Source organism: Ranitomeya imitator, chromosome 6, assembly GCF_032444005.1.
Source record: "Ranitomeya imitator isolate aRanImi1 chromosome 6, aRanImi1.pri, whole genome shotgun sequence".
Lineage (NCBI taxonomy): Eukaryota > Metazoa > Chordata > Amphibia > Anura > Dendrobatidae > Ranitomeya > Ranitomeya imitator.
Genome location: NC_091287.1, coordinates 196,470,167 through 196,495,310, shown reverse-complemented (window position 1 = coordinate 196,495,310; position 25,144 = coordinate 196,470,167). Strand labels below are relative to the sequence as shown.

The 25,144-nt window shown below is 43.2% G+C and overlaps 1 protein-coding gene across 1 annotated transcript in view; it reads right to left on the bottom strand.

The window, feature by feature from the left end:
* The window catches only part of TEX10 (testis expressed 10), a 633,649-nt gene that overhangs the window by 352,816 nt on the left and 255,689 nt on the right, over positions 1-25,144 (bottom strand). The window contains exon 7 of the mRNA XM_069730421.1: positions 16,485-16,660. Within this exon, the coding sequence (XP_069586522.1) occupies positions 16,485-16,660 (176 nt within the window). The remainder of the gene's footprint in view (positions 1-16,484; positions 16,661-25,144) is intronic.

Here is a 25,144-nt window from a genome sequence, read left to right as displayed (position 1 = left end):
CCATGCAGTTCTTTATGGCCCCATGTAATGCTCCATGCAGTCATGGCCCCATAGATGCCCCATATAATGCTCCATGCAGTTATGGCCCCATAGATGCCCCATATAATGCTCCATGCAGTTATGGCCCCATAGATGCCCCATATAATGCTCCATGCAGTTCCCTATGGCCCCATAGACGCTCCATATAGCATTGTGCCACATGTAATGCTGCTGCTACACTAAAAAAAAAAAAATGACATACTCGCCTCTCGTCGCTGCCCCTCAGCGTCCCGTCTCTCTGCACTGACTGATCAGGCAGAGGGCGGCGCGCACACTAATACGTCATCGCGCCCTCTCACCTGAGCAGTCACTGCAGAGGAAGCGGTGGAACGCGGAAAGGTGAATATGACATACTCACCTGCTCCTGGTGCAGTCCCTGCACGTCTCCGGGAGCAGCAGCTTCTTCCTGTAGTGAGCGGTCACGTGGCACCGCTCATTACAGTAATGAATATGCGGCTCTACCCCTATGGGAGTGGAGTCCATATTCATAACTTTAATGAGTGGTACCAGTGACCGCTGAACAGGGGAAGAAGCTGCCGCACCCGAAGACAGTGGGACATGCGCCAGGAGCAGGTGAATATTTGACAGGCGTCGCAATCCCTCAACCGCCGACCCCCGCCCCCCCCCCCCCCCCCCCCTCCTTCCATGACGACTATAAGCCGAGAGGAGCACTTTCAGCCCATTTTTTGGGGCTGAAAGTCTCGGCTTATACTCGAGTATATACGGTATCTATATATCTATATCTATCTATAGCAATATCAACAAAAGTCCGTACATGTACCAACCAACAAATATGGCACTTTACACAGCGCACTAACACAAGTGGACGTACTAAACCAGTAGTCCAAAGAAGCGAACCATAATATAAAAAAAAATCATGTTTTTATTAGAAATCACAAAATATACACGACAAATAATAATGAAACGAGAATGTCCAATAGGGGGGGCTCTAAAACGGCATCAATGGCTATACGTATCCAGGATAGTAAGTATATAGCTCCAATGTATCACTGGGGAGTATACATATATATACATACACACTATTTCTTGCATGCCTCATAATATATGTGCACACGGTAAGCTTATATATGCATTAAGTGTAAAAGCAAAAGGTGGCTACTTCAAGAACCTAGAATATAATACATATTTCAGTTGTTTCACACTTTTTTGTTAAGTATATAATTCCATATGTGTTAATTCATAGTTTTGATGCCTTCAGTGTGAATTTACAATTTTCATATTCATGAAAATACAGAAAAATCTTTAAATGAGAACGTGTGTCCAAACTTTTGATCTGTACTGTGTGTGTATAAGGTACCAGGAAGGATATATTGGGGTCCTGGAAAGATATATGGGGGGCAGGAAAAGGGACATATGAGGGCCAAAATGTATAACTAGGGGGGCAGGATGGATAAGAGGGCCAGGCTGGACAAGGGACATAGGGGACCAGGCTGGGGCATATTATAAAATTAAGGGGGGCAGGCTGGGCGAGATTATTAAATAAAGGGGGCCAGAATGAGGGACTAAATTACTGTTTGAAGGCCACAATGAGAAACATGTTATATTAGTTTATGGTGACAAGTGGGGAACATAATTTCTTTAGCGTCCAATTAGGGACATCATTACTACTGTAATATAATTTACTTTTTACAAAACTGTTTTCCTTGGAGGGAGAAAAATGGGGGTCTTGTTACTGTGCAGCACTACGTTGCTTTTTTTCTTCATCTGACTTAATGTACAAGTCAGGAAAAAAGTGGGGAATGTGCTCTGGAAGCTATCAGCTATTGATTTCTTATTTTTTGCAGAGATGAGTCCTGGCTGGAAGAAGTGATGACAGTCTGTGCTGGTTGAAGAAAAACAAAGATGAAAGACTTCAACTACAGACGTCACTGGCGAGTCAGTGTATTACATGTACACACACTATACACTGTGTACAGAGCTCCTGTGTATAACGTCACTGGTGATCACTGTATTATCTGTACATTGACACTATATACAGAGCTCCTGAGTATAATGTCACTGGAGATCACTGTATTATGTGTACACTGACACTATATACAGAGCTCCTGTGTATAATGTCACTGGTGATCACTGTATTATGTGTACACTGACACTATATACAGAGCTCCTGTGTATAATGTCACTGGTGATCACTATTACATGTACACCGATACTATATACACAGAGCTCCTGTGTATAACGTCACTGGTGATCACTATTATGTGTCCACTGACACTATATACAGAGCTCCTGTGTATAATGTCACTGGTTATCACTGTATTATGTGTACACTGACACTATATACAGTGCTCCTGTGTATGTCACTGGTGATCACTGTATTACCTGTACACTGACACTATATACAGAGCTCCTGAGTATAATGTCACTAGTGATCACTGTATTACATGTACACCGATACTATATATAGAGCTCCTGTGTATAATGTCACTGGTGATCACTGTATTACATGTACACCGATACTATATACAGAGCTCCTGTGTATAATGTCACTGGTGGTAATAACAGTGTTAGTATTGTGGTTTGTATTCATGATCAGTATTGTAGTATTTGGTAACTATGTGGTGGTAATTTGTGGTCTGGTCACAATGATTATTTTGTCCCTATATGCTTGTAATATGTCACAGTATTCGGTCATTATATGGTTTAATCACGGTGTGGCGTATTTGCTCTTTGTATGTGCTGTTATTTGGTTCTTATGTGGTGGTAATATGTGGTCCTGTCATGGTGTTGCATGGCAATATTTGTCCCTTGTATGTGGTATTATTCGGTCACTATGTGGTCTAGTCATGTTGTGGTGGTATTTCTTCCATGTATGTGGTAGTATTGGTCTTGACATATGTGATTGTGTTGTGTATGGCGGTCATTTGTTCTCTCTGATATTAATTAGAAGAAGTTTCTTTATTTCCATTAGAGATTAAATACTTGATACACAGTGGCGGAGATGCATTTACAGGGGGTTTCCTGTGGAAAAAAAAGTAATCACCTCTCCACAGGATAAGTGATAACGTATTGATTGGTGGGGTCTGACTACTTGGACCCAGTCGGCAGAATGTGGAACTTTGAGTTGTACATGCCACTCCAGTCTAAGGGGGATACAATCACTGATCTATTCATTCCTTCCACGGCTGCACTTTTTTTTTTGGAAGCCCCAAAGAGAATGAATGGAGCTGTGGTCAGATATCCCACCTGCCGCTCCATTTCAAAATGGGGATAAGTGTCCTATCAATGATAAAACTTCCCATTCTTCCAATCGGTGCAGTTTCGAATGGTCGAACCAAAGCGATTACCTATGCAGTGGAGCCCATGGATCGGTGATAACTTGTTTTAACCAAAGAACCCCATTAGTGTAAACTTCCGTAATTAGTAGTGATGAGCAAGTATACTCGTTGCTCGGGTTTTCCAGAGCACCCTCGGATGGTTTCCGAGTATTTATGACTGCTCGGAGATTTAGTTTTTGTTGAGGCAGCTGGATGATTTGTGGCTACTAGACAGCTTGATTACATGTGGGGATTCCCAAGCAACCAGGCAACCCCCACATGTACTCAGCCTGTATAGAAGTCATAAATCATCCAGCTGAGGCAAGCAAAAATAAATCTCAAATTAGTCAAATACTCGGAGACCACCCGAGCGTGCTCTGGAAAACCCGAGCAACGAGTATTCTCGCTCATCACTAGCAATTATACATCCCAGAATCAGATGAAACCCCCCAAGGGATCTATTCACTATAAAGAAGCAGAAAAGTTACTCTGGACTCACTCCGGCCTTTTCAGAAGTGTTCAAAACGATGTACCCTGTTTATTTATATCCATCTTTTTGATGGCATTTTATTCTACTTTTTGTTCAGCGATTGAGGAAGAAGCATTATTTTTTTGCCTTGTTTTTTATGGTGTTCAGTAGTGATGAGCGAGTATACTAGTTGCTCGGGTTTTCCAGAGCATGCTCGGTTGGGTGATCTCTGAGTATTTGTGACTGCTTGGAGATTTAGTTTTTGCTGACGCAGCTGCATGATTTACAGCTGCTAGCCAGCCTGAGTACATGTGGGGGTTGCCTGGTTGCTAGGGAATCCCCACATGTAATCAAGCTGTCTAACAGTTGCAAATCATGCAGCTGTGGCAAGGAAAACTAAATCTCCGAGCAGTCACAAATACTCGGAGATCACCCGAGCGTGCTCTGGAAAACCCCAGCAAGTATACTCACTCATCACTGGTGTTCACTAAAGGGGTTCACTAGATGGAAAGTTTTATAGGTCAGGTCTTTCCAGAAGCAGCGATACCAAATATGTGTACTCCTGTTGTTTATATATTTTCTTTTCATACAAATATTTATGGGTACAATATCTTTTTACTTTTCATTATAAATATTTTTTATATATATTTTAACAATTTTTTTTACTTTGTCCCACTATGGGACTATCATTTTTTGCAGGCTGATCGCCTGTATAACATATGCTGTGCAAACTGTCAGCACTGCACTGACAGAGTAAGTTGCTGATCAAAGTCTGAGCATTATCTAGCAACTTTACTAGCTCTGATGACCCAGATGTCGTCCGACGTCGGCTTACTATGGCAACAATTGTGACCCCATTATGATGCTGTGAGGTCTCCGATCCAAGGATAGAGGGGCTGCCGTCCCTTTGCCTTTTCACGGAATGCTGCGATCTAGTTCAATCACAGCATCTAAGGGGTAAAGCTTAGTGCCGGGCATCAGCTGTCAGAATCAGCTGTCATCAGACGGCGATCGCGCGCGTGCACACGCACAGGCTGTGTGCGTGCACGATTGCCTGGACATAATAATCCGTCACACGTCAATAAGTACCCTATATTGTTAAGGCCTTGTAATCGTGTGGTAAAGGTGCATATAGTTTAATATGTGGCACAACCTTCCCCTCCATTAACCCCTTCCTGACCTCGGACGTACTAAGGTCCGAGGTCAGAACCACCGCTTTCATGCGGGCTCCAGTGGTGAGCACGCATCAAAGCCGGGACATGTCAGCTGTTTTGACCAGCTGACATGTGCCCACAATAACGGCGGGTGGAATCGCGATTCACCCGCTGCTATTAACTAGTTAAATGCCACTGTCAAACGCTGACAGCGACATTTAACTACCGCTTCTGGCCATCGGGGCGGAAATGAGCGCATCGCTGACTCAAATCACGTGATATGGGGTCAGCGATGCATCGGCCTGACAACCAGAGGTCTATTGAAGGCCTCTATGGTTGTTGATGCCGGATTGCTGTGAGCGCCACCCTGTGGTCAGTGCTCATAGCAATGCTGTAATTCTAATACATAGGAGTGATCTATGCATTGCTCCTGTGTAGCAGAGCCGATCGAGTTGTGCCAGCTTCTAGCTTCCCATGGAGGCTAGTGAAGCATGGCAGAAGTTTAAAAAAAAAAAAAAAGGTTTTAAAAAAAAAAGAAAAAAAAAAATATGAAAGTTTAAATCACCCCCCTTTCACCCCATTCAAAATAAAACAATTAAAAAAAAAAAATCAAACCTACACATATTTGCTATTGCCGCATTCAGAATCGCCCAATCAATATTTAAAAAAAAAAAAAAAAAAAAAAAAGAATTAACCTGATCGCTAAACGGCGTAGCAAGAAAAAATTAGAAATGCCAGAATTACTTTTTTTCGTCGCTGCGATATTGCATTAAAATACAATAACGGGCGATCAAAAGAACGTATCTGCACCAAAATGGTATCATTAACCCCTTAAGCCCCGAGGGTGGTTTGCACGTTAATGACCGGGCCAATTTTTACAATTCTGACCACTGTCCCTTTATGAGGTTATAACTCTGGAACGCTTCAACGGATCTTGGCGATTCTGACATTGTTTTCTCGTGACATATTGTACTTCATTTTAGTAGTAACATTTATTCGATATAACTTGCGTTTATTTGTGAAAAAAACGGAAATTTGGCGAAAATTTTGAAAATTGCGCAATTTTCCAACTTTAAATTTTTATGCCCTTAAATCACAGAGATATGTCACGCAAAATACTTAATAAGTAACATTTCCCACATGTCTCCTTTACATCAGCACAATTTTGGAACCAAAATTTTTTTTTGTTAGGGAGTTATAAGGGTTCAAAGTTGACCAGCAATTTCTCATTTTTACAACACCATTTTTTTTTTAGGGACCACATCTCATTTGAAGTCATTTTGAGGGGTCTATATGATAGAAAATACCCAAGTGTGACACCATTCTAAAAACTGCACCCCTCAAGGTGCTCAAAACCACATTCAAGAAGTTTATTAACCCTTCAGGGGTTTCACAGGAATTTTTGGAATGTTTAAATAAAAATGAATATTTAACTTTTTTTCACACAAAATTTATTTCAGCTCCAATTTGTTTTATTTTACCAAGGGTAACAGGATAAAATGGATGCCAAACATTGTTGTACAATCTGTACTGAGTACGCTGATACACCATATGTGGGGGTAAACCACTGTTTGGGCGCATGGCAGAGCTCGGAAGGGAAGGAGCGCCATTTGACTTTTAAATGCAAAATTGACAGGAATTGAGATGGGACACCATGTTGCGTTTGGAGAGCCACTGATGTGCCTAAACATTGAAACCCCCCACAAGTGACACCATTTTGGAAAGTAGACACCCTAAGGAACTTATCTAGATGTGTGGTGACCACTTTGACCCACCAATTGCTTCACAGAAGTTTATAATGCAGAGCCGTAAAAATAAAAAATCATATTTTTTCACAAAAATGATCTTTTCGCCCCCAATTTTTTATTTTCCCAAGAGTAAGAGAAGAAATTGAACCTCAAAAATTGTTGGCCAATTTGTCCTGAGTACGCTGATACCCCGTATATGGGTGTAAACCATTGTTTGGGCGTATGGCAGAGCTCGGAAGGGAAGGAGCGCCATTTTACTTTTCAATGCAAAATTGACTGGAATTGAGATGGGATGCCATGTTGCGTTTGGAGAGCCCCTGATGTGCCTAAACATTGAAATCCCCACAAGTGACACCATTTTGGAAAGTAGACCCCTTAAGGAACTTATCTAGAGGTGTGGTGAGCACTTTGACCCAACAAGTGCTTCACAGAAGTTTATAATGCAGAGCCGTAAAAATAAAAAATCATATTTTTTCACAAAAATAATCTTTTCGCCCCCAATTTTTTATTTTCCCAAGGGTAAGAGAAGAAATTAGACCACAAAAGTTGTTGTGCAATTTGTCCTGAGTGCGACGATACCCCATATGTGGGGGTAAACCACTGTTTGGGCGCATGGCAGAGCTCGGAAGGAAAGGAGCGCCATTTGACTTTTCAATGCAAAATTGACTGGAATTGAGATGGGACGCCATGTTGCGTTTGGAGAGCCCCTGATGTGCCTAAACATTGGAACCCCTCACAAGTGACACCATTTTGAAAAGTAGACCCCTTAAGGAACTTATCTAGATGTGTGGTGAGCACTTTGACCCAACAAGTGCTTCACAGAAGTTTATAATGCAGAGCCGTAAAAATAAAAAATCTTATTTTTTCACAAAAATGATCTTTTCGCCCCCAATTTTTTATTTTCCCAAGGGTAAGAGAAGAAATTAGACCACAAAAGTTGTTGTGCAATTTGTCCTGAGTGCGACGATACCCCATATGTGGGGGTAAACCACTTTTTGGGTGCATAGCAGAGCTCGGAAGGGAAGGAGCGCCATTTGACTTTTCAATGCAAAATTGACTGGAATTAAGATGGGACGCCATGTTGGTTTGGAGAGCCCCTGATGTGCCTAAACATTAAAAACCCCCACAAGTGACACCATTTTGGAAACTAGACCCTCTAAGGAACTTATCTAGATGTGTTTTGAGAGCTTTGAACCCCCAAGTGTTTCACTACAGTTTATAACGCAGAGCCGTTAAAATAAATTTATTTTTTTTTCGCAAAAATTTTTTAGCCCCCAGTTTTGTATTTTCACAAGGGTAACATAATAAATTGGACCCCAAAAGTTGTTGTCCAATTTGTCCTGAGTACGCTGATACCCCATATGTGGGGGGGAACCACTGTTTGGGCGCATGGCAGAGCTCGGAAGGGAAGGAGCGCCATTTGGAATGCAGACTTAGATGGATTGGTCTGCAGGACTCACGTTGCATTTGCAGAGCCCCTGATGTACCCAAACAGTACAAACCCCCCACAAGTGACCCCATATTAGAAACTAGACCTCCCATGGAACTTATCTAGATGTGTTGTGAGAACTTTGAACCCCTAAGTGTTTCACTACAGTTTATAACGCAGACCCGTGAAAAAAAAAATTCTTTTTTTTTTCACAAAAATGATTTTTTAGCCCCCAGCTTTGTATTTTTACAAGGGTAACAGAATAAATTGGACCCCAAAAGTTGTTGTTCAATTTGTCCTGAGTACGCTGATACCCCATATGTGGGGGGGAACCACTGTTTGGGCTCATGGCAGAGCTCGGAAGGGAAGGAGCGCCATTTGGAATGCAGACTTAGATGGATTGGTCTGCAGGCGTCACGTTGCATTTGCAGAGCCCCTGATGTACCCAAACAGTAGAAACCACCCACAAGTGACCCCATATTGGAAACTAGACCTCCCATGGAACTTATCTAGATGTGTTGTGAAAACTTTGAACCCCCAAGTGTTTCACTACAGTTTACAACGCAGAGCCGTGAAAATAAAAATCCTTTTTTTTCCCACAAAAATGATTTTTAGCCCCCCAAATTTTTACTTTCCCAAGGATAACAAGAGAACTTGGACCCAAAAAGTTGTTGTCCAATTTGTCTCGAGTACGCTGATACCCCATATGTTGGGGTAAACCCCTGTTTGGGCGCACGGGAGAGCTCGGAAGTGAAGGAGCACTGTTTTACTTTTTCAATGCAGAATTGGCTGGAATTGAGATCGGACGCCATGTCGCGTTTGGAGAGCCCCTGATGTGTCTAAACAGTGGAAACCCCCCAATTATAAATGAAACCCTAATCCAAACGCACCACTAACCCTAATCCCAACTGTAACCCTAACCACACACCTAACCCAGACACACCCCTAATTCTAATCCCAACCCTAATCCCAACCGTAAATGTAATCCAAACCCTAACCCTAGCCCCAACCCTAACTGTAGCCTTAACCCTAGCCCTAACCCTAACCCTAACCGGAAAATGGAAATAAATACATTTTTTTTAATTTTATTATTTTTCCCTAAGGCTAGGTTCACATTGCGTTAGGGAAATCCGTTTAGCACTAGCGGATTGCGCTAACACAATGTCTTTTTAGGTGTCGTGTTTAGTGGTCGCGTTAACGTCCCCGCTCTGGAAGATCGGGGATCGGACCTCGGGCGCGCCGCGGACGCTGCAAGCAGCGTCTGAGGCGCGCCACAAAAGAATGGCACCTTGCTAGCGCGAGCCGAAAATGGCACGCTCTAGCGATGCGCTACACCTGAAAATCACATTGCTGTCAATGGTTGTGCTAACGGACCCGTTGCACGGCGTTAATTGTGACATTTTCGCCGTGCAACGCTGTCCGTTAGCGTTAACCCATTAACGCAATGTGAACCTAGCCTAACTAAGGGGGTGATGAAGTGGGGTTTGATTTACTTTTATAGCGAGTTTTTTAGCGGATTTTTATGATTGGCAGCCGTCACACACTAAAAGACGCTTTTTATAGCAAAAAAGTTTTTGCGTCTCCACATTTTGAGACCTATAATTTTTCCATATTTTGGTCCACAGAGTCATGTGAGGTCTTGTTTTTTGCGGGACGAGTTGACGTTTTTATCGGTTACATTTTCGGACACGTGACAGTTTTTGATCGCTTTTTATTCCGATTTTTTTGTGAGGCAGAATGACCAAAAACCAGCTATTCATGAATTTCTTTTGGGGGAGGCGTTTATACCGTTCCGCGTTTGGTAAAATTGATGAAGCAGTTTTATTCTTCGGGTCAGTACGATTACAGCGACACCTCATTTATATCATTTTTTTTATGTTTTGGCGCTTTTATACGATAAAAGCTATTTTATAGAAAAAATAATTATTTTGGCATCGCTTTATTCAGAGGACTATAACTTTTTTATTTTTTTGGTTATGATGCTATATGGCGGCTCGTTTTTTGCGGGACAAGATGACGTTTTCAGAGGTAACATGGTTATTTATATCCGTCTTTTTGATCGCGTGTTATTCCACTCTTTGTTCAGCGTTATGATAATAAAGCGTTGTTTTTTGGCTCGTTTTTTTTTTTTTTTTCTTACGGTGTTCACTGAAGGGGTTAACTAGTGGGCCAGTTTTATAGGTCGGGTCGTTACGGACGCGGCGATACTAAATATGTGTACTTTTATTGTTTTTTTGTTTTTTTTTTTATGTAAAGAAATGTATTTATGGGAATAATATTTTTTTTTTTCTGCTTTATTTAGGAATTTTTTTTTTATTTTTTTTTTTTACAAGTGTGGACATTTTTTTTTTTACTTTTTCACTTTGTCCCAGGGGGGGACATCACAGATCACCGATCTGACAGTGTGCACAGCACTCTGTTAGATCGGTGATCTGACATACAGCCGGGCAGGATTAGAGCTGCAGCTGCAGCCTGATCCTGACCCGGAAGTGCTCCCTGCAGGACCCGGATGCAGCCCGGCGGCCATTTTGGATCCGGGGACTGCAGGGAGAAGACGCTCGGTACACGGTGAGCACATCACCGTGTACCGATCGTCTCAGGGAAGCCCGCAGGGAGCCCCCTCCCTGCGCGATGCTTCCCTGCACCGCCGGCACACCGCGATCATCTTTGATCGCGGTGTGCCGGGGGTTAATGTGCCGGGAGCGGTCCGTGACCGCTCCTGGCACATAGTGCCGGATGTCAGCTGCGATAGGCAGCTGACACCCGGCCGCGATCGGCCGCGCTCCCCCCGTGAGCGCGGCCGATCGCATATGACGTACTATCCCGTCCATGGGAATTAAGTCCCAGGTCACCTGGACGGGATAGTACGTCATATGGGATTAAGGGGTTAAAAACGTTAGCTCAACACACAAAAAAATAAGCTTTCACCCGACCCGAGATCACGAAAAATGGAGACGCTACAGGTATCGGAAAATTGCGCAATTTGTTTGTATTTTATTTTAGCAAAGCTTGGAATTTTTTCTTACCACTTAGATAAAAAAGAACTTAGACATGTTTGGTGTCTATTAACTCGTAATGACCTGGAGAATCATAATCGCTGGTCAGTTTAAGCATTTAGTGAACCTAGCAAAAAAGCTAAACAAAAAACAAGTGTGGGCTTGCACTTTTTTTTGTAATTTCAATACACGTGGAATTTTTTTCCCGTTTTCTAGTACACGACATGCTAAAACCAATGATGTAGTTCAATAGTAGAACTAGTCCAGCAAAAAATAAGCCCTCACATGGCCATATTGACAGAAAAATAAAAAAGTTATGGCTCTGGGAAGGAAGTGAAAAACGAAAACACAAAACCGAAAAAAGCTAGGGTCAAGAAGGGGTTAAATTATGTGCGTATGCTATAGCCATACAAAAGTAGTAACTGGATATCCTGATTCAGTCAAATGATGTAGTAGGTATGGGTTAAGAATTAGGTTTCCGGCTCTGGTTAGACAACAAAAGGTAATAATCCTAAAATACTTTATAGTCATTCTTCCAAAGTCCTTAGAAGAAACCCAGAACTTCACAACCAACTCACAAGCATGTTGCCAAATTGTGTAATGCTGGTGAATTTATCTCCAACAGATTACTAAAGACAAAGTAAACTAATGTGCTCAGTCTATGTTCACACGCAGCATTTTTTACGCTTTAATTTGCAAGCAAACCTTTTCTCCTGGCAGTAAAAATGCCGAGTTCAAAACACAAGTTTTGCTGCATTTTTGCAGTGCTTTTTAATTGTGGAATACATGTACCGTATATACTCGAGTATAAGCCGACCCGAGTATAAGCCGACCCCCCTAATTTTGCCACAAAAAACTGGGAAAACTTATTGACTCGAGTATAAGCCTAGGGTAGAAAATGCAGCAGCTACCGGTGAATTTCAAAAATAAAAATAGATGCTCCATACCGTTCATTATTGCCCCATAGATGCTCCATATACAACTGTGCTATATAGAATGCTCTGCACCGTTCATTATTGCCCCATAGATGCTCCATATAAAGCTGTGCCATATAGAATGCTCTGCACCGTTGATTATGGCCCCATAGATGCTCCTTATAATGGTGTGCCATATATAATGCTCTGCACCGTTGATTATGGCCCCATAGATGCCCCTTATAATGTTGTGCCATATATAATGCTCTGCACCTTTGATTATGGCCCCATAAATGCTCCTTATAATGCTGTGCCATATATGCTCTGCACCTTTGATTATGGCCCCATAGATGCCCCTTATAATGCTGTGCCATATATGCTCTGCACCTTTGATTATGGCCCCATAGATGCCCCTTATAATGCTGTGCCATATATGCTCTGCACCTTTGATTATGGCCCCATAGATGCCCCTTATAATGCTGTGCCATATATGCTCTGCACCTTTGATTATGGCCCCATAGGTGCTCCTTATAATGCTGTGCCATATATGCTCTGCACCTTTGATTATGGCCCCATAGGTGCTCCTTATAATGCTGTGCCATATAGAATGCGGCTGCAATAAAAAAAAAAAATCACATACTCACCTCTCTTCTCAGGACGCCGGCGCTTTCAATAATTACCTGCTCCTCGTGCGGCTCCGTCTCCAGCACTGACGCTCAGCAGAGGGCGCGCACTGACTACGTCACAGCGCCCCTGAGCGTCACTGCTAGAGGACGCTGCAGACGGAGCCGCACCGGAGCGATGAGCAGGTAATTATAGCGCTGCGCTCCCCTTACCTGCTGCGGCGCGGTCCCTGCAGTCCCTGGCATCTCCGGCGCTGCAGCTTCTTCCTGTAATTGAGCGGTCACATGGCACCGATCATTTACAGCAATGAATATGCGGCTCCTCCCCTATGGGGGTGGAGCCGCCTATTCATTTCTGTAATGAGCGGTGCCATGTGACCGCTCAGTACAGGAAGAATCTGCAGCGCCGGAGAAGCCAGGGACTGCAGGGACCGCGCCGCAGCAGGTAATAATGACTACACAGCCCTGACTACACAGCCCCCGCTCCCCCTCCCCTGCCGACACCCGGGTATATGACTCGAGTATAAGCCGAGAGGGGGACTTTCAGCCCAAAAAAATGGGCTGAAAATCTCGGCTTATACTCGAGTATATACGGTAGTTAGTCTACTATATTTACTGTATATACTCGAGTATAAGCCGACCCGAGTATAAGCTGAGACCCCTAATTTTGCCACAAAAAACTGGGAAAACTTAATGACTCGAGTATAAGCGCAGGGTGGGAAATGCAGCAGCTACCGGTAAATTTCAAAAATAAAAATAGATACCAATAAAAGTAAAATTAATTGAGACATCAGTAGGTTAAGTATTTTTGAATATCCATATTGAATCAGGAGCCCCATATAATGCTCTATACAGTCCATAAGATGCTCCATACAGTTTATAATGGGCTCCATAAGATGCTCCATATTAAAATATGCCCCATATAATGCTGCACAAATGTTGATTATGGCCCCATAAGATGCTCCATAGACATTTTCCTCATATAATGCTCCACAAAAGCTGATTATGGCCCCATACAGACATTTTCCTCATATAATGCTCCACAAAAGCTGATTATGGCCCCATACAGACATTTTCCTCATATACTGCTCCACAAAAGCTGATTATGGCCCCATACAGACGTTTTCCCCATATAATGCTCCACAAAAGCTGATTATGGCCCCATAAGATGCTCCATAGACACATTTTTCCCCAGTATAATGCTCCACAAATGCCGATTATGGCCCCATAAGATGCTCCATGCAGATATTTGCCCCATATAATGCTGCAGATGGCCCCATAAGATGCTCCATACAGATATTTGCCCCATATAACGATGCACATGGCCCCAATACAGATATTTGCCCCATATAATGCTGCACATGGCCCCTTAAGATGCTCCATACAGATATTTGCACAATATAATGCTGCACATGGCCCCATACTGATATTTGCCCCATATAATGCTGCACATGGCCCCATAAGATGCTCCATACAGATATTTGCCCAATATAATGCTGCACATGGACCCATAGATATTTGCCCCATATAATGCTGCACATGGCCCCATACAGATATTTGCCCCATATAAAGCTGCACATGGCCCCATACAGATATTTGCCCCATATAATTCTGCACATGGCCCCATACAGATATTTGCCCCCATTTAATGCTGCACATGGCCCCATAAGATGCTCCATACAGACATTTGCCCCATATGCTATTGCTGCGATAAAAAAAAAAAAAATGACACTCACACCTCTCAGGCCCCCGCACTTGCTATATTCCCCTGCTCCGCTCTCCACCGCGGTGGAGCGCCGCTGTGTCTTCCCCGTTTTCTGCACTGACTGTTCAGGCAGAGGGCGGTGCGCAAACTGATCGCGTCATCGCGCCCTCTGACCTGAGCGTCACTGCAGAGGAAGGGGAAGACGCGGCGGCACCTGACGGTGAAACGGGGAGCAGGAGAATATCGCACACTGCGTTATACTCACTAGCTCCTGGGGCTTCTTCCTATAGTGAGCGGTCACATGGTACCACTCATTACAGTAATGAATATGCGGCTCCACCCCTATGGGAGTGGTTGGTTCCATATTCCTTACTGTAATGAGCAATACCCTGTGACCGCTCACTACAGGAAGAAGCTGCCGGCGCCAGAGAACCAGTGATTGCGCCAGGAGCAGGTGAGTATTATTACACAGCTGACGCTCCCCCTCCCCTGCCGACCCCTGGGTATGACTCAAGTATAAGCTGAGAGGAGCAATTTCAGCCTAAAAAAATGGGCTGAAATTGTCAGCTTACACTCGAGTATATACGGTATTTAACAAAATTAGTTTAATTAATCTAAAAAGCAGCAAAATCTGCTTGCTTCTTTTTTTTGTACATTCTCGTTACTTTCTATAAGTGAAAATAAGCTGCAAAAGCTCTAAAATGGACCAGCTGCTGATTTAAAAAACACTGCAGTTCTCAAATTATGTCAGGAAAGAAAAAACACAGGAATGAGATTTGTGAAATCTCAGTTTTTGCTGGTACTGTAAGGCTATGTGCACACGTTCAGGAATGTTTGCAGAATTTTCCTGAACTAAACCGGACTTTTTCAGCTCGACTTTTTATTGCTTTTTTTGCGGATTTTTTGCGTTTCTTTCTGGAGCTTCCCCAAAGAAATAATATAGTGGCAAAAACGCGAAAATCCGCAAAATTAATGAACATGCTGCATTTTTTACAGCGATGCGTTTTTCTTCGCACAAAAAAAAACGCAGCATGTGCACAAAAATTGCAGAATGCATTGAAATGATGGGATGCTTAATGTAAGCGTTCAGAATTATTGGCGCTTTTTTCACGGAAAACGGCCAAAAAAATGCGAAAAAAAACACTAAAAATCCTGAACGTGTGCACATAGCCTAAAACTTAGCTTATTTGTTTAAAGAAAAGTGCAAAACAAATGTTAAAAAAAGCTGCATGTAAACATAGCAAAACATAACGTATAAACATATGAACCTAAACATCTATAGACACTGAAGCAGCTCAAGTATGTGGCTGTGGACCGCATCTATTGCATGTACAACATAACTTAAAGGGAGCCTGTCACCCCCAAAATCGAAGGTGAGCTAAGCCCACCGGCATCAGGTGCTTGTCTACAGCATTCTGATAAGCCCCCGATGTATCCTGAAAGATCAGAAAAAGAAGTTAGATTATACTCACCCAGGGGCGGTCCGTCCGATGGGCATCGCGGTCCGGTCCGGGGCCTCCCATCTTCTTACGATGACGTCCTCTTCTTGTCTTCACGCTGCGGCTCCGGCGCAGGCGTACTTTGCCCTGTTGAGGGCAGAGCAAAGTACTGCAGTGCGCAGGAGCTGGGAAATATCCAATGCCTGCGCACTGCAGTACTTTGCCCTCAACAGGGCAGACTAAGTAAGCCTGCGCCGGAGCCTGAAGACAAGAAGAGGACGTCATAGTAAGAAGATGGGAGGCCCCGGACCGCGACGCCCATCGGATCGGACAGCCCCTGGGTGAGTATAATCTAACCTCTTTTTCTCATCTTTCAGGATACATCGGGGGCTTATCTACAGCATTATAGAATGCTGTAGATAGGCCCCTGATGCCGGTGGGCTTAGCTCACCTTCGATTTTGGGGGTGACAGGTTCCCTTTAAGAGGAATAGAAGAAAACTTTACAGAAAAAGGAAAACAAATTAAAATAATGCTTTCACTGGGAAAATTATCTTCAAAAACATATGAGCAAAACAATACTAAGGGCCATGCCTCTGGGCTTTGCAATAATATATCACGTGCAGCTAACTTTAAGGTTAATATATTATACATATATATTACGGTAAGTTGAAAACAAAACAAAAAATCACCATATATTTGGCATGCAGACTTCTGAAGGTTCTGAAGCAGTTCTCTGTTTGATCGAGTTGCAGCAATATAAATCGTATCAATAATAAGGGCAGAAAGTTGATCGTTTCTTGCACCAAGGTGAACAAGTTGCATTGGAAGACTTGCAAGCCAGCGGGATAGCACTTTACTTCGACTTCTATTTAAAAAAAATAAATAAAAAATAAATTATATCTATCATAGCAAGACAATGGAAAACAGTTTATTAGATTTAGCAAAATGCACATTAAACGCTAAATATGTTAGTGTAACTCCTTAACAGTCACACACTTCTATTAAAATAAATGTCAAGACGCATAGATTTATGAGAGTGATGCAATTCAGAATTCAAATATTCAATGTTTTCAGTGTTTGTATTGTGTGTGCATTCTTCGTTCTGCCACACCTCAGACTATCTCTGTAGTCTGCAAGTTTGTCTGAATCAGAGAATACCATTTTCCCCCCTGACATCATATTTTGCCATCTGCCATATTTAACCATACCAGAGTTACTTCACAAGCTCAAGCAAACATTGCTCTGATCGTTTCAACTATTGTTTCTTCCACCACAATGCTGAAGTTTGTTGTTGTCTAATTGGACATCTACTTCGCATTACCGAGCACAATTTTTTCAAAGTACAAGTTGGAATTTAACGAACACTAAAGGCTAAAAGAAATTTGGGAATTGGAAGGCCTCAATAATGGACATTTAACCCCTTTACTCCCAAGGGTGGTTTGCACATTAATGACCGGGCCAATTTTTACATTTCTGACGACTGTCCCTTTATGAGGTTATAACTCTGGAACGCTTCAACGGAACCCGATGATTCTGACATTGTTTTCTCGAGACATATTGTACTTCATGATAGTGCTAAAATTTCTTTGATATTACCTGCGGTCATTTGTGGAAAAAAACAGAAATTTGGAGAAAATTTAGAAAATTTCAAAATTTTCCAACTTTGGATTTTTATGCCCTTAAATCACAGAGATGTGTCACACAAAATAACATTTCCCACATGTCTACTTTACATCTGCACAATTTTGGAAACATTTTTTTTTGTTAGGGAGTTATAAGGGTTAAAAGTTAACCAGCAATTTCTCATTTTTACAAAACCATTTTTTTTAGGGACCACATCTCATTTGAAGTCATTTTGAGGGGTCTATATGATAGAAAATAAGCAAGTGTGACACCATTCTATAAACTGCACCCTCAAGGTGCTCAAAATCACATTCAAGAAGTTTATTAACCCTTCAGGTGTTTCACAGGAATTTTTGGAATGTTTAAAAAAAAATGAACATTTAATTTTTTTTTCGCAAAAAAATTTATTCAGCTCCAATTTGTTTTATTTTACCAAGGGTAACAGGAGAAAATGGACCCCAAAAGTTGTTGCACAATTTGTCCTGAGTACCCAGATAAACCACTGTTTGGGCGCATGGCAGAGCTCGGAAGGGAAGGAGCGCCATATGACTTTTCAATGCAAAATTGGCTGGAATTGAGATGGGACGCCATGTTGCGTTTGGAGACCCCCTGATGTGCCTAAACATTGAAACCCCCCACAAATGACCCCATTTTGGAAACTAGACCCCCCAAGGAACTTATCTAGATGTGTTGTGAGAACTCTAAACCCCCAAGTGTTTCACTACAGTTAATAACGCAGAGCCGTAGAAATAAAAAAAATCATTTTTGTCCCACAAAAATGTTTTGTTTTTTGTTTTTTTAGCCTCCCAAATTTTTATTTTCACAAGGGTAACCAGTACGCTGATACCCCATATGTTGGGGTAAACCCCTGTTTGGGCGCACGGGAGAGCTCGGAAGGGAAGGAGCACCGTTTTAGTGTTACTTTTTCAACGCAGAATTGTCTGGAATTGAAATCGGACACCATTTCGCGTTTGGAGAGCGCTGATGTGCCTAAACAGTGGAAACCCCCAATTCTAACTGAAACCCTAACCCCAACACACCCCTAATCCGAACCACACCCCTAACTCCAACACACCCCTAACCCTAATCCCAACCATAAGCCTAACCACAACCCTAACCATGACACACCCCTAACCCTAATCCCAACCGTAAGGCTAAGTGCACACGTTCAGGAATTCATGCAGAAAATTCCTGTGAAAAACCGGACATTTTCTGCATGAAATCCGGAAGAAAATCGCATGCGTTTTTTGCCGCGTTTTTGACGCGGTTTTTCCGCGGTTTTTTCCGGACACTTCCCAATGCATTTTGCAGTGGGAAATCCGCATAAAAACCGCAAAAAGAATGAGCATGTCCGGATTTTGTGCCTGATGAGTTTTTCATGCGGAAAAAAACGCATCATGTGCACAAAACATGCGGAATTCATTCTAAATGATGGGATGCTTCTTGTATGCGGTTTTTTTGCGGTTTTATAGCGTTTTTATAGGGAAAAACCGCGAAAAAAACCGCGAAAAAACCGGAACGTGTGAACACAGCCTTAATGTAAACTTAACCCTAACCCTAGCCCCAACCCTAAACCTAGCCCCAACCCTAACCCCACCCCTAACCCTAGCCCCAACTGTAACCCTAGCCTCAACCGTAACCCTAGCCCCAACCCTAGCCCTAATGGGAAAAAGGAAATAAATAATTTTTTTTTTTTTTTTTCCCAACTAAGGGGGTGATGAAGGGCGTTTTGATTTACTTTTATAGTGGGTTTATTAGTAGATTTTTATGATTGACAGCTATCACACACTAAAACTTTATTGCAAAAAATATTTTTTTACGTTACCATATTTTGAGAGCTATAATTTTTCCATATTTTGGTCCACAGAGTTATGCGAGGTCTTGATTTTTGCGGGACGAGTTGACGTTGGTAAAATTTTCGGGCACGTGACATTTTTTGATCACCTTTTATTCCGATTTTTCTGAGGCAGTATGACCAAAAACAAGCTATTCATTAATTTCTTTTGAGGGGGGGGGGGAGGGGGGGCGTTTATACCGTTCCACGTTTGGTAAAATGGATAAAGCCGTTTTATTCTTCGGGTCAGTACGATTACAGATATACCTCATTGAGATTATTTTTTTATGTTTTGGCGCTTTTATACGATAAGAACTATTTTATAGAAAAAAATAATTATTTTGCATTGCTTTATTCTGAGGACTATAACTTTTATTTTTTCACTGATGACGCTGTATGGTGGCTCGTTTTTGCGGGACAAGATGACAATTTCAGCGGTACCATGGTTATTTATATCTGTCTTTTTGATCATGCACTATTTCACTTTTTGTTCGGTGGTATGATAAAGGGTTGTTTTTTGCCCCATTTTTTTAAATTTTTCTTTTTTTACGGTGTTCACTGAACTGGTTAACTAGGGACAGTTTTATAGGTTGGGTCGTTACGGACGCGACAATACTAAATATGTGTACTTTTATTGTTTTTTTATTTAGATATATTTAGGCATCATGTTATAGTGAAAAAATAGAAAAGAAAAGCCAGCTCACCAGGCAACCACCACAGGTGCACATGCTGATCAACGAGGTCATATCCAGAGAAAAAAAAACTTGTTCCAGCTCCATTCTAAAATTCAGGCATTATATCTTTATTGAATCCTGTTTAAAAGCAGTGGAGGTACAGCTCTCCAAAAGCACACGGGAAAACGAGCGACGCATTTCGATCCGAAAGGATCTTTATCCAAGCTTTGCACAGCAGTGTGTCAGATCAGCAATCTGACATGCAGGGCTGCAGGCTTACCAGCGCTTGCTCTGAGCAGGCGCTGGTAAGCCACCTCCCTGCAGGACCGGATGTAGCCCCGCAGCCATTTTGGATCTGGGGCCTGCAGGGAGGAGACGCTCGGTACAAGGTGAGCACATCGCCTTGTACCGAGGGTCTCAGGGAAGCCCGCAGGGAGCCCACTCACTGCGCGATGATTCCCTTTGCCCCCGAGACGCTGCGATCATGTTTGATGGCAGTGTTCCGGGGGGTTAATGTGCCGGGGCAGTCCGCGACTGCTCCTGGCACATAGTGCCGAATGCCAGCTGCGATAGTCAGCTGACACCCGGCCGCGTTCCCCCCATGAGAGTGGCCGATCACTATCATGTATTATCCCGTCGGTGGGCACCCCAACTCGAGGGGATAGTACGTCTAATGTCAGAAAGGGGTTAAGGCCACGTGCAAACGTTCAGCATTTGGCAAGGTCTTTACCTCAGTATATGTAAGCCAAAACCAGAAGAGGAAAAGTCACAGGAAAAGTATAATAGAAACTGTATTTTTCACTAACTGTTGGTTTTGGGTCCCTGCCTTTGTAGTTGTGTGGCAGCCAGTGGCACTGGAAAAATTGTGTAATTAACCTCTCTCTGACATCCGACGTACTATCCCGTCATGTGGGCTGGGCCAGTGATAGTAAGTTGAAGCCAATCAGTCGCGCACACAGGTGGTGGCACTAACTGACAGGGGTGGTCCCGGAAAGCTCCCGGGACTAAACCAGGAACGCTGCGATCAAACAAGATCGCAGTGTTCCAGTGGCATAGAGAAGCATCACGCTGTGATCGCGTTGTTTTGAGGTTCTCCCTGCCTGCAGACCCCCAGCTCCAAGATGGCCATGGGGTCCTTCCGGGTCCTGCAGGAAAGTGGCTTCTCAGTGCCTGCTGAGAGCAGGCGCTGAGAAGCCTCCTACACTGCTTGTCAGATCGCTGATCGATGGTAGCCGAGACCCCAAAGAACATGATCGGGGTCGGTTTTACCTACCCCTGTTTTGCGATCGCCGGTAATTAACTGTTTACCGGCGACCGCAAAAAAAAAAAGCAAAGTGTAATTCTCTGTCCTCTGATGTGATCGCACATCAGAGGACAGAGAAATAGGGGGATTCGGGGACCCTATTATACTCACCGATGTCCCTGGGTCCTCCTGCTGCTCCTCCTGGCCGCCGGCGTCTTCATGGGATAAGAAAATGGCGGGCGCATGCACAGTGCGCCCGCCATCTGTCGCTGTCTGCCGGCAGGCAGGAGAAGAGCAGTTGGGGCTAAAATTAGGGTTAGGGCTAGGGTTAGGGCTAGGGTTGGGGCTAAATTTAGGGCTAGGGTTGGGGCTAAATTTAGGGTTAGGGTTGGGGCTAAATTTAGGGTTAGGGTTGGGGCTAAATTTAGGGTAAGGGTTGGGGCTAAATTTAGGGTTCTTTCACATTTACGTCGGTACGGGGCCGTCGCAATGCGACGGCCCGACATACCGACGCACGTTGTGAAAATTGTGCACAACGTGGGCAGCGGATGTAGTTTTTCAACGCATCCGCTGCCCAATCTATGTCCTGGGGAGGAGTGGGCAGAGTTACGGCCACGCATGTGCTGTCCGAAATGGCGGACGCGACATACAAAAAAACGTTACATTGAACGTTTTTGTACCGACGGTCCGCCAAAACACAACTGATCCAGTGCACGACGGAAGCGACGTGTGGCCATCCGTCGTGATCCGTCGGCAATACAAGTCTATGGGCAAAAAACGCATCCTGCGGGCACATTTGCAGGATCCGTTTGCTGTCCAAAACAACGGATTGCGACGGATGCCAAACGCAAGTGTGAAAGTAGCCTTAGGGCTAGGGTTAGGGTTGGAGCTAAAGTTAGGGCTGGGGTTAGGGTTGGGGCAAAATTTAGGGTTAGAGTTAGGGCTAGGGTTGCGGCTAAAGTTAGGGTTAGCGTTGGGATTAGGGTTAGGGTTTCGATTAGGGTTGGTATTAGGGTTTGCATTAGGGTTACGCTTGGGATTAGGGTTAGGTTTGGGATTAGGGTTAAGGTTAGGGTTGTGATTAGGGTTAGGGTTGAGATTAGGATTAGGGGTGTGTTGGATTTAGGGTTTTGATTAGGGTTATGGTTAGGGTTGACATTAGGGTTGTTTTGGGGTAAGGGTTGTGATTATCGTTAGGGTTTTTGATTAGGATTATGGATCGGGTTGGGATTAGGGTTAGGGGTGTGTTGGGGTTAGGGTTGGAGCTAGAATTGGGGGGTTTCTACTGTTTAGGTACATCAGGGGGTCTCCAAACACGACAGCCAATTTTGCGCTCAAAAAGTCAAATGGTGCTCCCTCCCTTCTGAGCTCTGCCGTGCGCCCAAACAGTGGGTTACCCCCACATATGGGGCATCAGCGTACTCAGGATAAATTGGACAACAACTTTTGGGGTCCAATTTCTCCTGTTACCCTTGTGAAAATAAAAACTTGGGGGCAACAAAATCTTTTTTTGTGGGAAAAAATTTTTTTTTTATTTTCACGACTCTGCATTATAAACTTCTGTGAAGCACTTGGGCATTCAAAGTTCTCACCACACATCTAGATAAGTTCCATGGGGGGTCTAGTTTCCAAAATGGGGTCACTTGTGGGGGGTTTCTACTGTTTAGGCACATCAGGGGCTCTCCAAACGCGACATGGTGTCCGATCTCAATTCCAGCCAATTCTACATTGAAAAAGTAAAACGGCACTCCTCTTCCAAGCTCTGCGGTGCGCCCAAACAGTAGTTTACCCCCACATATGGGGTATTGACGTACTCAGGAGAAATTGCCCAACAACTTTTCTGGTCTAATTTCTCCTGTTACCCTTGTGAAAATAAAAATTTGGGGGCAAAAATATCATTTTTGTAGAAAAAAAATGCGATTTTTTTATTTTCACAGCTCTACGTTATAAACTTCTGTGAAGCACCTGGGGGTTCAAAGTGCTCACCACACATCTAGATAAGTTCCTTAAGGGGTCTAGTTTCCAAAATGGTGTCACTTGTGGGGGGTTTCCACTGTTTAGGCACATCAGGGGCTCTCTAAACGTGACATGGCGTCCGATCTCAATTCCAGCCAATTCTGCATTGAAAAAGTCAAACGGCGCTCCTTCACTTCCAAGTTCTGCGGTGCGCCCAAAAAGTGGTTTACCCCCACATATGGGGTAACAATCTCAGAATCAGCGGGATCCGTTGAAGCGTTCCAGAGTTATAACCTCATAAAGTGACAGTGGTCAGAATTGTAAAAATTGGATCGGTCATTAAGTACCAAATTGGCTCTGTCACTAAGGGGTTAATGAGTGGTACCAGTGACCGATGAAAATAGGAACAAGCTGTTGGCGCCATCGCATCGGAGAAGCAGGGACCGCGTCGGGAGGGTGAGTAACGGGGGAGGTGAGCCATGCGATATTCACCTGTCCACGTTCCCCCGCCGTGCGCTGCTCTGTCTTCCGCTTCCACTGGCTGTGACGTTCAGGTCAGAGGGCACAGCGATGAAATGGGGACAGGTGAATATTGCAAGTGCCGGAGTCCCCGCCTGCTCAGGACAAGACGCGAGTATTTTTTTTTTTTTATCGCAGCAGCAGCATATGGGGCATGATATTGTATGGAGCATCTTAAGGGGCCATAATCCCTTTATGCAGCATTGTATGGGGCAAATGTTTCTATGGAGCATCTTATGGAGCCATAATCAACCTTTGTGCAGAATTATATGGAGCATATTTTTATATGAAGCATCTTATGGGGCCCATCAAACTTTATGGAGCATTATATAGGGCATATTTTATTATGGAGCATCTTATGGGGCCCATCAGGAACTTTATGGAGCATTATATGGGGCGCCTTATTCAACATGAATATTCACATTTCTCTTTTTCTTTTATTCGTATCTATTTTTATTTTTGAAATTTACCAAAAGCTGCTACATTTCCTACCCTAGGCTTATACTCGAGTCATTAAGTTTTCCCAGTTTTTTGTGGCAAAATTAAGGGTCTCGGCTTATACTCGGGTCAGCTTATACTCGAGTATATATGGTAATTTATTTCTTGGTTTGTATCTTATTGCATATATTGTCTTGCAATCAATAATGAATGTTTATTACTTTACCATGCTCTGTTGCTGTGCCATTTTCTGGTCATTCCCCGTCATCACCCTAGTATTTAATACTATGCACTATTAATTATTAAATTAATATTCTTATATTACTACTCTTCGGTGTGTATTTTTTCTTACCAGCTATTTGTATTGACCTTGTAAAAACTTTATTTAAGGTGCACTCTTAACTCCTAATCCCAACCACCTTTAGCAAACAACTTACAAGCTATAGAGCTGCGCTGGTCACTCTACTAAGCAAAAGTGCTTCTTTGTACAAGCACTAGCCAACAATACCCACCAGTGAAGACAGGGAAAACAGTTTAAGATGTGTGATCACTGTTGTAGCCACTTCCATTGTCTTCAATGAAGTCAATATTTTTAACCCCTTCCCGACAGGAGTCATATATACGGCAATGCAGGACCTACATTCCTGCAACATTTCCAGTCACTGGACTGCATCCCATGGTGACCAAATTAAGGTCTCTGACAGAATGTTGCACTGGGGGGTGTACCGCTCCTCCAGTCTTCAGCAATCGCGGTGATTGGATGGTCAGAATTAATCAGCCACAAGAGGGAGGAAAGAGAACCACTCTACAACACTGCACACCACAATATGTAATCAAAAAGGCAAACTTTATTGATGCATAAATAAAAACATTTAAAACCAATGAAAAAACACCAAATATCCCCACAATGATCCACCAAAGTAATAGTAGCCAGACAGGGGCATGTACCCTGCAAATAATACAGAGATGGTATCTCACATAACCTGAGCAATGTACATATAATGGTAAACATACACTGGATACAATGCATAAAGGTAGCCCTGTATGGCAGCGCCTCCTAGA